We start from the raw sequence: 13,484 nt of genomic DNA on the forward strand, positions 1-13,484 counted from the left end.
TCATCCCTCACCCACATATACTTTTCCTGGCAGTAAGACTTAAGAAATGGCAACTTTAATAAATATTACTTTACATAGAAAAAAATACCCTGTTATAAGGAGGTACCATTAAAAGGTACACTGTGGAAGACATACCTGTCCTCTCTAATATTATGCTTAAAGATTAGCATATCCCAAGAAGAGCTGGAGATATAGCTCAGTGATAAAGTGCTCCACCTAGCATGCTCAAGGTCCTTCATTCTGTTCCCAATATAATAACATCAAATTTTTGCCAGTTCTACTTCTTAGGAGAATTAGTTGTCTAAATTTTTATGAGAGGGAAGCTGGGTGATAATATACATTAAAGGTATTTATAGCCATTCCCAAAAATTGTTAATTAATGGGTTATGGTCACCTTCAGGAAACATCTCTTACGGAGTTTCACTGTACTTTTTTCTCAACACTGTCTAATTTAATGTTCTCGCCCATGTCTAAATAGAGTTGATGTATATTCCACTTGCAAATGGCTCAAATCTGAGAAAAGTTAATATATGGGATGGCAGAAATAGTTTGAAGAATAATTAGAAAAAAGTTACTAAGATAAATTCTGCACTTATGCTTGGAAAAGTTGGCTTTTGTGAAAGGTGTTTGATAACTTACTGTACTTCAGTTCAAAAAGACTTCAGTTTTGAATAAATCTAGACTAAATTGGAGTAAGGGATGGCTCCACTCATTGCTTATGGTTTGCTTATAATTTAATCATTCATTAAAAAATATTTTAGGGTACCTGTTATATGCTATGACATGTGATAGCCATCAAATATTCATTAGGAAACAAGACCCACATGGTCCCGGCCTTCACTGAGTTTTCAAGTCAGATACTAACCAGGTAATTACAGTTGTGACAAGGCTCATAAAAAGAAGTAAAGGATGCTATGGCAGAGTATATCAGAGTGAACTAATCAAGTCATAGAGGCCAGAAGAAGTATCCTGTTAGTAATATTTTTTTGCTTTTCAGGCACAGGCCCAGATCAAGAGAGATTGCTGTACCGTTGAGCTACTAAAAATAGTCCTATTCAGCTGAATATTCTAGAGCTATAAAAAAAGGGTATCAAGAAAATGGCAGAGTTAGGTAGATCTCATGTTATACAGAATCTTGTTCTTCATCCTAACAACAATAGGAAAGCATTGTACAGTGTTTTGGTTTTTAGTTGTCACTATTGTTGGGGTTTTTATTGTAGTAAAAGAGAACAAAATTTGCTCTTTAACCATTTTTAAGTGTACAGTTCAATAACTTACATTTACATCATTGTACCACCATCACTACTACTAAAGTTCCTTTACTAGAACGTTTTAATCATCCCAAACTAAAACTCTGTACTTGTCATACTGTGCTTTCTATTAGGTTTCTGCAACGTGGGTTTTAAAGCATGGAAGAGATGTGCATGATTAGATTTATAAGTTTTGGGGTTGTTTAAAGACAATAATTTCACATGGTTCAAAATTCTAAAATCCTATAATCTAATTCTAAAATTCTATAATCTCGTTCATTTAGCTTCTCCTCTCTATAGGCAGTTCTATGTAGTTTAATGTTTCTTCATACAACCTGTGTACATATTCAAGCAAATTCATATTTTTGCAAAGATGTTAGTGTATTGGAAACATAATTATTGTTTTATATTTTTTACCTTTGTCTTTTTTCTTATATACATAAATAGCTTCATCCTTTTTTATGAGTACACAGTATTATATTATTTAGAATATGCCATATTTTATGGAGTGGTAGGGAGTTGAGACAGTTTGTAGCTCAAGTCTTATTTTCTCTATGAAAGAGAGATGCAGTGGTGCACTCTTGTAATCCCAGCAGTTCCCAAGTCTGAGGCAGGAGATTTGAAAGTTCATGGCCAGCCTCAGCAATGTTGTGAGGCCTTAAATAACTTAGTGAGACCCTATCTTAAAATTAAAAAGGACTAGAGATGTAGCTCAGTGGTAAAGCACCTCTGGGTTCAATCCCTAGGACTCTCCCTCCACCCTGCAAAAATAGGGAGAGGACAGTCATAAGTACCAAGAAATAAAAAAGTGGAGCATTAAAATTTTTTAGAGTTGATATGGTTTGAAATTTTGTCAAATGAGGCAAAATAGTGAGATTCATATGTAGTAGGATTATTTGCAATACAAAGTAAATTTTGAGGTCAGTAACTAGATTTGTAATGGATCCTGTATTTTCTAATATCTGATTTCCCCAGTAATACCCAGGAGCCTGGCACAGGTACTGTGTGACAAGAATATTTAGGCTATCTTGATAAGAACAAAGCTAATATATGAGCTCAGATATCATTATAATGTATGGGAAGAGGACAGATGAGGACAAGAAGGATATCATGATATAGAGAAACTAGAGCAGTCAGTTGACTGACATGTCCTTATGAGATAGTAAAGATGAGTATAAATGAGCAGATACCCTAGAAGGATGGGGTGTATAGGGATTAGTATTTCCGAGTTTACCAGATAGAGCTATTTTTCAGGACCAAGTTATAGCTGTGTAAGTGAATGCTTGAAGTAGATTTTAGAAGGTCATTGAAGACAAGAAGTTCAAAGAACTAGAAGGGAATTAAAAATCATATTTTAAGAAGTATTTTAACAAATGAAAACATATATGAGAAAGAGTGACCAGAATGAGAGAATTTCATATTTAGCTCCACAAATGCTTAACATTATTGATTGCCTACTATATTTAAGACATTATTTCAGAGCTGCCCATGATACAAGGATGAGTAAGACATAGCGTTTGATCTTACGAAGTCTATAGAAATTTCAAAAAGAGAAGACCTTAGGGGAATAAGTCTTAAATATTTAAAGATCTGTCGTGTTTTAAAGGAATTAGATTTTTGTCTTTGTGGCCTCTAAGGGCAGAACTAGTTTCAAATAATGGAACTTACTAGGGAGGTAGATTTTTTGTCTTAATGTGAGTAAGAACTTTTAAAATATACATTAAAAAGAGGTAGAAAAAGAAGTAAAACAATGAAATCAAAAAAGGAAAAGTACCATATTTACTTTTTTTTTAAGTTTTCGGTGGATGCAACATCTTTATTTTATTTTTATGTGGTGCTGAGTATCGAGTGCAGCGCCCCGTGCATGCCAGGTGAGCGCGTACCACTTGAGCCACATCCCCAGCCCTGATTTCACTTTTTAAAAATTTCTACCCTTGTCCGTATATATAAAAAGTCTTAACAGTTTATATCTAGCCTGCCGGTAATCCTCTCAGCTACTAATTTTCATTTAGTATCACCTTATCCAAAACTTTACCGTTGCTTTTATAAGTTGTCTTTTTCTTTATTTTTTACTAACTTAAATTATTGCTTTTGGGAAAATGATTCATACCTAATTTAATAAATCAGGGAAAAGGTTTTATAAATAAGTAAAATTTAATCAACTGAAATCTCTCTGTCCAGATATTACCATTACTAATGTATTTTGATGACTTTTCCTGTAGATGACTTCTCTGTTTACATATAATTATGGATGGGTAGATGAATGGATGAAAGGAAGGTAGGTAGGTAGATAGATACAAAGACAGACAAGCAATTTTATATAGATTATACATACTTCATAATGTGCTTTGTTTCATTTCATATTTTTAGGACATCTTTCCATATCAATAACTATAATACTTCATTTATATTTACTATATATTACATTTTATATAGAAGATACTATGTTGTTTGTTTTATATATATTATTTTTAATTTTTCCAACAGTTCTACAAGGTAGTGGTATATGTGGTATTTGATAAATGAGGAAACTGATTTTAGAAAAATTAAGTAATATGTCCAAGTCAAAGAAAAAGTGAATTTAGTCACCCTTTGCCACCATTTTATTCTTTTTTCTAATATTTGGATTATTTTTAAATTCAATGTATATCTTTATATTATTGACTAAATAAATGGACTAAATAAATTAATGTTGTTCTCTAATAAATCCAGTAATTGATTACTACTTTCTTGGGAAACCTTTTTATTTTATTATTAACTATTTGTTTTTCTCTTTCAGCTTGGTCTTTTATATAGCCATTGCTATTTTTTTTTTTAACTGAAATATTTCAACAGACCTGTCAATTTCCAATAGGTCTTAAAAACACATTGATTTTTTTTTTCTTTTTCCTGGTGGCCTCCCTCCTATAGCTCTAATACTATTATTATGAATTTTCCTTTGCAGTTAAGCTCTTTTGGATTCCTACATTTTTGGATTCCATGTTTTTTGTTTCTTAGTTTATTCTTTGACATTTCGAAGATTCTAATATGGGAAAAAATTCAATGTATACAAAAGTAGATGCTATGGTATAATGAACCCTCCTTCCCCCATGTGTTCATCACCCAGCTTCAACAATTATCAGTTGGTATAATTTTTTTCCTTAAGTGTTGACAGAACTCAAAGTAAGCCTGGTTCTGGTTCCTGGAACTGGCTCTTTCTGTTTAATTAATAGTTCAGTGTCTTAGGATTATCTGTTTTGTCTTGTGGGTTTTAGGAGATTGTGATCTTCAAGGAATTAATCTATTTCACCTATACTGTTGAATTTGTAGGCATAGCATAGAGTTGTTCAGTCTATCCACTTATCCTTTTAATATCATGGGGTAGTGGTAGGTACCCTCTTTAATTTCTGATATTAATGATTCCTGTCTTATCTCTCCTTTTTCCTCTCTCTCTCTCCACTCTGACCCACCTCTTTTTTTTAGGCTAGTGCCTTATTTAGTTTTTTGAACTTTTAAAAGACTAGGTTTTCATTTTATTTTCTATACTTATTTCCTGTTTTCAGTTTCTTTGATTTCTGCTTTCATTTTTATTATCTCCTTTTTTTTTACTTACTTAAGATTTAATTTGCTTTTTTTCCCAGTTTCAAATGGAAAAATTTATTGATTATACATCATTTTTCTTTTTTATGTGTGTTTATTTATTTAGTGGTGCTGGTGATCAAAACCTAGGCCTTGCACATCCTAGGCATGCACTCTACCACTGAGGTACACCCTCAAACTTCATTTTTTAATATATTGATTTAGTATTAAAAATTTCATCTTAAGCATTACTTTTGCTGCATCCCACATGTGTATTTTCACTTTAATTTAGCTCAAAATATTTTTTAACTCTTTAAGATTCCTTTTTTTGACCCATATATTATTTACAAGTGTGTTGTTTAATCTCTCAGGGTGGATGGGGTTTCCCAGCTGTCTTTTCATTAATGACTTCTTGTTTAATTCCTTTGTGATTTGAGAGTGCCATTATATGATTTCTATTCTTTTAAAGGTGTTATAGTATATTTATGATCCAGAATATGATCTATCATGATTATTATTCATGTAAACTTGAAAATAATGTATAGGCTGCTGTTGTTAAATGAAGTAGCCTTTAGATGTTAATTATATCTAGTTGATTGATGGTGCAAGAGAGATTAGGAAGGTAAGACTTAGAGTAGTCCGTAACTACCACCATGTTCTAGGATATACCCTTTCAACTGAAGAGAATTTGACTTTATGAGAAACTCAATTTAATATCATTGGTAGTTTTTAAAATTTATTTTTTACACTTCATTTACATTGATAATAATAACTATGCCATCTTTGTGGCTATACATTCACTTCAGAATGTTTATTGTTTCCTAATATAAGGCTTTTAAGATGGCTAGGGAAGTAGCTCTCTGGTAGAACACTTGCCTAGCATGTGCAAAGCCCTGGATCAGATCCCTAGCCTTGCCAAAACAAAAAAAAAAAGATCTTGTAATTAAGATCTTGTGTGGGCTAGGGGTATGGCTGAGTGGTAGAGCATTTGCCTAGCATGTGTGAGGCACTGGGTTCGATTCTCAGTACCACACATAAGAAAATAAATAAAGGTCCATCAACAACTAAAAAGAAAAAAGACTGTCTTAAAGTAAAAAAAAAAAAAAAAAAAATCTTGTGTATTCAACTTCCTGGAATATGTGTGTTGTGGCGGGAGGGGTATTGGTCTTATTGTTCTTTTTGGCTTTTTATGTATTGACTTTGTTTTAAAATAATGAATTACAAACATATTAAATGTCTTTACCCTCAGAATTTACTCTTATGTATACACTGCATAACACCTTTAAACAAACATGAGCAATTAAGGAAAGTAGTCATAATGTAGAGTTCAATCCTAGGAACCTAAGGCCACTTTTCATAATAAATGTATGATGCTCCCCTTATTATACTGAAATGGAATTCATAGACATAATAATCGATGACCACATATAATTTCAAAAAAATCAATAGGACCCCAGATAACAGAGAAGAAAAATAAAAATTAAGGAACCTATAAAATATGTACTTTACTAATGTAAATAGGTGAGTGACTACATTACAACAATTTAAAATAAGAATGAAATAAATGTTTGTATATTGGGTTGTTTGGAATCTAAGACTCCATTGATTATAAAATGTACTGTTACTTAACCACCAAGGTTAAGACTTCTATGTTAAACTAATAAATATCTGTGAATTTTAAAGATATTAAATGGGAGAAATGTCATAAAACTGATGAAATTGGTAAATGTATAGAATTATTATGAGTACCTCTTCTGCACACTAATAGAGGAGTGTGTTTGCAGTTCAGCTACCCTAAAACCATTAAATGTCAGTGGCATAGATTTTCCAAAGTGGCAAACCACTCAGGGTTAAATTTCAAACAAAACAACACACAATATCCCTTTGAGTTAACATCATTTGTAGTTCCTGGAAAATTCATTCTGTATTAAAAACTGTATAAAAATTACTTTGTCGCAACAACCCTGAGTTCTTGACTCTCACTGTCTTTTTTTAGACAGAGAACAAGCAGATTGATGACTTCACCACTGCTCTCTTTAAATTTTTTGTTCTATTTCTGGGCCAGAGAGACGTTTATCTTGTCTTTGTGCCCAAACATGAATTTTTGTTTTCTCTTTGTATTTTACCCATCCCTAAGCAGGGAGCATATATCAAAGTCTGAACTTACTGATCCACATTGTGTGAAAGCCTTTTCATTCGGTTTTTTAAACTATGTATAGGTATATCCTTGATAAAAGTATTCTTTAAAAATATAGTTCTAAGATTTAAAAAGCAGTAGCTAAATGCCATAAGCAGCTATGTAGTCAAAAGTAAGTTCTGAGAGGCTGGGGCTATGGCTCAGCGGTAGTGCACTTGCCCAGCATGTGTGAGGCACTGGGTTCACTTCTCAGCACCGCATATAAATAAATAAAAAATAAAGGTCTATCAACAACTAAAAAAAAAAAAAAAAAAAGTAAGTTCTGAAAGCTGGAGATGTAGCTCAGTGGTATAGCATTTACCTGACATGGAAAAGGCCCTTGGTTCAATCCTCAGTACCACAGCCCGTCCCCCCTCCAAAAGAGAGAGAGAGAGAGAGAGAGAAAGAGGGAAAAGTAAATTCTGGTGGGAGAGAAATAAAGGGGGAAAAGTAAATTCTGGTGGGCTGGGGTTATGACCCAGTGGTAGAGTGCTTGCCTAGCATGTGCGAGGCTCTGGGTTCGATCCTCAGCACCACATCAAAATAAATAAATAAAATAAAGGTATTGCATCCAACTACAACTAAAAATAAATATATATTTTAAAAAGTAAATTCTGGTGACTACAACAAAAAGTAGTGGAAAAATTTTTTAGCTTTTTTCTCCCAAAATTTGTGTCATTCTTCCTAACATGAATATGAAAGCAACCACTTCTACTATAGTAATGTACAAGTTAAACATTATATACTTTCTTTTATTTTATTTATTTTTGGTCCTGGGGATTGAACCCAGGGGTACTCAATCACACTACCACATCCCCAGCCCTCTTTATTTTTTATTTAGAGACAGGGTCTCACTGAGTTGCTTAGGCCTCACTAAGTTGCTGAGACTGGCTTTGAACTCATGATCCTCTTGTCTTGAACTCCCAAGCCGTTGGGATCACAGGCATGCACCAGCATACCTGGCAGATAACATTATATCTTAACATTTGAAATAAATGGTAATTTAAGCAAATAGGAGTTTTATATAGGTATATTAATTAAAATTTATACAAATTATTTGTAAACCTGTTTTTATACTGTGTTGTATCATTATACTTTGGAACTCAGAAATTTCAGTAGATTTACATCAGTTCCTTATATTTAAAGAGACCAAGGATTTGGGAGAAATTTTAGTAGAGAAAATAATAGAAATTATTCCTAGGATGGCAAAAGCAAAATGCTTTTCTTTCCTTTTCATTCTTCCCTTATTACTGATGAGTTTCAACTTTTTTCCTGGCTTTAACTCTTAAAACTCTTGGCATCTGTATCTACAGACCACTTCCCCTAAAGCCTGAACCGATTACAACAATATTATCATGCTAGAAATCTTCATTGTACTTATATAGCATAAGTACGTAACAGTTAACATTTTGAAAATCATACTTACTTTTTCCCCTTGAAAACTGTTCTTAACCCAGTAGATTCAATCTGGGATGATCAAAATTCAGTCCTGTAAGTTAAAACTTAGAAGTATAATTGCTACTGTACCTTACTACCAATATGCAGTTATCATGTTCTGTGGACTATTACTTTAATTATGTGTGCAGGTGTTTGTATGTGTGCTGCTGTGGATCAAACTTGATGCCTTGTGCATACCTAGGCAAGCAATATAATCACCAACTCCCTCAACCTGATGAAGGGCATTTACAAAAATCCCACAGATGATGGTAATTCTTAATTGTCAAAACCCAAATATTTTCCCCTAAGATCAGGTTAAGACTGTCTTATTGCCACTATCATTTGTTCAATATTATACTAGAAGTTTTAGCCAGAGCAATTAGGCAAAGAAATTAAATAAATAAAAGGAGTTCATTGGAAAAATAGAAGTAACTTGTATTTTCAGGTGACATGGTCTTATATATTAAAAATCCTAAGGAATCCCCTAAAAAACTCTTAGAACTGAAAAACGATATCAGCAAAGTTACAGAATACAAGATCAGTATACAAAAAGCAATTTGATTTCTAAAACTTTCAATGAATAATCCAAAAATGAAATTAAGAAAACAACTTTATTCACAATAGCATCAAAAATAATAAAACATTTACAAATACATTTAATAAAAATGTGTAACACTTTTACTCTGAAATTATAAAATATTGTTGAAAGAAATTATAGATGTAAGTGGGAAAACATTCCATGTCCATAGAATAGAAAGACTGGTAAGAGGATAATATTCCTCAAACTTATTTACAGATTTAAATCCCTATCAGAATCTTGTCCAATTTCCTTTTTACAAATCAATAAAGTAATTCTAAAATTTATGTTGAATTGAATTGCAAGGGAACTAGAATAGCCTAAACGTAAAAAGAAAAACAGAACTAAAGGGATGGATTACAGTGCTAATCAAGAGAGTGTGGTTCTTACATGAAGATAAATATCTAGATCAGTGGACTAGAATTAATAGTTCAGAAGTAAACTCATTTACAGTTAACTGATTCTTAACAAAAACAACAGAATTTAAATGGTTCTGGGACAACTTGATAGCCACAAAGAAAGAATGAAATTGAATGTTCACCTCATACCATGTATAAAAGTTAACTCAAAATGGAACAGAGAGCTAAATGTAAAGACAATGTTTTTAAAACATTTTTAAATGTTTTCATGAGTAAACATAGGAGTGAATCTTTATACTTTGAATTTGTTAAGGCATTTTTAGATATGACACTAAAAGCACTAGCAACAAAAGAAAAACTAGAACAAATAGCACTTCATTCAAATTAATAACTTTTTTTGTATTGAGGATTGAACCATAGAGCACCTAACCACTGAGCCACATCCTCAGCCTTTTTATATTTTATTTAGAGACAGAGTCTCAATAAGTTGCTTAAGGCCTTGCTAAGATGGTGAGTGAAGCTGGCTCTGAACTCATGATCTTCCTGTCTCAGCCTCCTGAGCAGGTGGGATTACAGGCATACGCCACTGCGCCCAGCTCAAAATAAGTTTTGTACTTCAATATATACCATCAAAAAAATGGAAACACCACCCACAGATTGGGAAAAATATTTGCAAATCATATATTTGATAAGGAATGCATATGTAGAATATGTGAATTGCTCCTATAATTCAATAATAAAAAGAAACAATTCAAAAATTGGGCAAAGGATTTGAGAAGACATTTCTCAAAAAAAAAAAAAAGATAAACAAATGACCATCAGACACATCAAAAAATGCTTGACTTCATTAGTCATCAGGGATTGCAAGTCGAAAGCATGAGATACCACTTTGCACTCGTTAAATTGGCTAGACACAGAGAATAAGTATGGCAAGGGTATGGAGAAATTGTAACCCTTACGCAGTGCTGACAGCAATATAATATGGTAAAGTCATATTAGAATCCTCATACACTGTCAATGAGAATGTAAAGTAATCCAACTGCTTTGGAATGATTCTTGGCATTTTCTCAAATGATCAGACATAGAGTTAACATATGACCCAGTCATTCCCACTACTAGACATTACCCACGAGAAATGAAAATATATGATCATACAAACTTGTACCTGAATGTCTGTAGTAGCTTTATTCATAAAATACAAAATTGGGAAACAACCCAAATGTGTTCACCATTGGACAAATAATAAACAAATTCTGGTATATTCATACAGTGGCATTTTATTCAATCTTCAAAAGGAATGAAATACTGATTTATGCAATCACATGGATGAACTTTGAAAATACTATGCTAGCTGAAAGAAGGCAGTCATAAAACACCACATAATGTATGATTTCACTCATGAAAGTTCAGAAAAGGAAAATTCAGATAGAAAGTAGATTAGTGGTTGCTTAGGGATTGGGTGGCAAGACAGAAAAGTTGGGAAGAGACCAGCCATTTAGGGGTGACACTCTAGCCCCCTTGCCCTTGTTATTTCCCCTTCACACTCCAAAAATGAGACTAGGATTCCGACAAATGTGGTGTTGCCAGCATTCTTTAGAGTAAATGCTATCTCTAGCATTCTGTGTTTCCACTGAAAGAGAAATGGTGGAAGTGGAAGGTAGCAAGAAATAATTTTTCTAAACCATATTTAATACCAAGAATATGGCTTATGACATATGGGTAAAATACCCAGGGAGCAACTAGTTAAATCTTCTCACCATAGTGTGAAGCTTACTAAGAAGTGAAGAAACCTCATCTTTACATACCTAACAGTGTACTGTATTCTGACTACAAAACAGATCTGCACTTCTAAAGCTCAGGACATAAGTGCTCTGCAGAAAGCAGGTGTGGCCTTAGTGGTAGATCTGTTTTAAGATACCTTTGTGCTCTGTGCTAGCATGTAACAATTATGCCCCAAAACCACTCAAACTAGCATATTGCATACTTGCAGGGTATGTTGTGAAAGTGAAGAGTGTGCTTAAGAATCCATTTTAATGGAAGATCTTTAATTCTGAAGACAAAACCAACAAACAAATCTCTTATCAACCTCTTTTTTTCTGTTATTGGCAGTTTGGAATGTTAGATTTTTTTTAAACTGCGATTCAAAAGGTTCCTAAGTATATGAATGGAAAAATAGGTAATGGAATTAGATATTGACAAGTATTTTTCCATTTTCATTAAAATTTTCAATATAAATATGAGGAAATAAAATATTAATGAAGTTAAAATATTTTAATGGAAAAGTTTCAGCAGTTCAGTTTATTGTGATTATGCATAAACCCATTAAACTTTTTATGCAATGGCAGCACTTAGATTTTTTTTAAACGAATGAATTTCTTGTTGATGACAACTAAATGGTATCTTTCATTTTTGTCATACAGTACATTCTGTCCATTTACTACAGTCTTCTAATCAAATCTACAGTGCAAGCATAATTTTTAATGTAAATTGTACTTTTCCTGTATGTTTAATTTGACACATTAAACAAAAATATTTTAATGTTTGTAAGCTCCAGCTCTCTCAAATTGAGATCTATTTGTGCTAAAATAGGCCCAAACCCCATGAAAATGGATAATTACTTAAATTATCAGTATTAGGAATCATAATACAACTTAACAGGAATTTTTCCTTATTCTTTAACAGCTATTTTTAATAATGGGTAGTATAAACCCCTAAGAGATGATTGGGAATTTTATGTATAGTAATTGTTGTCCCAGTGATAGGGGGCCAGCTGTCCAGATGTAAATTCAGTAGTTTCCCCAGATTACAATCTTTGTCTTAACACTTGCTCACATTACTTGGTACTTCCAATTCCTGATCTTCTAAGGGATCTAGAGAATAATTTGCCTTTTGCAAGCATTTTAAATTGTTGCTTGGTTGCTTTTGCTACATCAGTTACCACTTGTTCATTTACATTGTACCTTCTAAATATTTCTTTAAGTTACATATCCTCTGATATCTTCTCTCTCACTCTCTTTCATGATAGTTTTGTGTCTTTTTTTGTTTGTTTTTAATTCCTCTGGTGTCAATTCATTGGTTTCAAAGGAAAAAGAGAATACCAGGTAATCTGCTATGCTTAACAGTTCAAGTGGAGATAGTTGGTATGAATAGAGAGTAGGGGAAATGTTTGAGATGTTTTGAGTAATAATAATGACTGGCTAGTGTACTGACAGTTTATTTCTACTCAGGGCTAGATCTGCTAAACATACTGCCATGTATAATCCCACCCAAATGCCAATAATGCCCCCATTTAGAAACAATGACCTAGTCCAATTCTGCATTACCTGTCCATCCCAGCTTTAACTCAGTGTAAATAGTGTTTAGACACTAACTTTTCTATATTTGAGTAGTATGTAAGCTTGTTAATTAACATTTCTTACATTAAGATTTTTGAAATTAATTTTCATCAGAAATAGTGAAAGCAACATTATGGCTCGTTATCATTAAAAAAGGAAGAACATAGACAGGTAGGGTAGCACACACCTGTAATCTCAGTGACTTGGGAGTCTGAGGCAGGAGAATCACAAGTTCAAAGCCAGACTCAGCAACTTAGAAGGGCTGAAGCAACTTAGTGCAACCCTGACTCAAAAAGTGTTGGGGATATGGCTCAGTGGTTAAGTGCCCCTGGATTGAATCCCCAATATCAGTTTAAAAAAAAAAAAAAAAGAACATATCAGATAATGTTTTATCTTACTCTAGCATTCAGCTTTGCAAAATGTTTTTACTTTCTATTTACAGATATTTTGGTAAAAGACCTCAGTGGGATTATAGAGGGGCATCAAATCTTAAGGAACTTCACCATCTATTAAATGACATAATGATTAGAAGATTAAAGACTGAAGTTTTAACCCAGCTGCCCCCTAAAATCAGACAGCATATTCCATTTGATCTTCCTGACAAAGCAGCCAAGGTGAGAACCTTCATTTGATTGAAAGTCATTGTAAAATCATTTTAAATTATACTATTAAAGATTGTACATATTTCACAGAAGGAAAAGAAAAGCAGGCTTTCTTAAAATAGGTTTAATTAATAGAGCATATGAATTGATTTTGTATCTTTTTAGGAAGAGTGTGGAAGAATTTAATTTT

At 32.8% G+C, this 13,484-nt stretch overlaps 1 protein-coding gene across 1 annotated transcript in view; it reads left to right on the forward strand.

The window, feature by feature from the left end:
- Positions 1-13,484, forward strand: part of Zranb3 (zinc finger RANBP2-type containing 3) — a 231,218-nt gene that overhangs the window by 131,655 nt on the left and 86,079 nt on the right. Inside the window, exon 7 of the mRNA XM_076866057.1 lies at positions 13,135-13,306. Within this exon, the coding sequence (XP_076722172.1) occupies positions 13,135-13,306 (172 nt within the window). The remainder of the gene's footprint in view (positions 1-13,134; positions 13,307-13,484) is intronic.

Source organism: Callospermophilus lateralis, chromosome 9 (genome assembly GCF_048772815.1).
Source record: "Callospermophilus lateralis isolate mCalLat2 chromosome 9, mCalLat2.hap1, whole genome shotgun sequence".
Lineage (NCBI taxonomy): Eukaryota > Metazoa > Chordata > Mammalia > Rodentia > Sciuridae > Callospermophilus > Callospermophilus lateralis.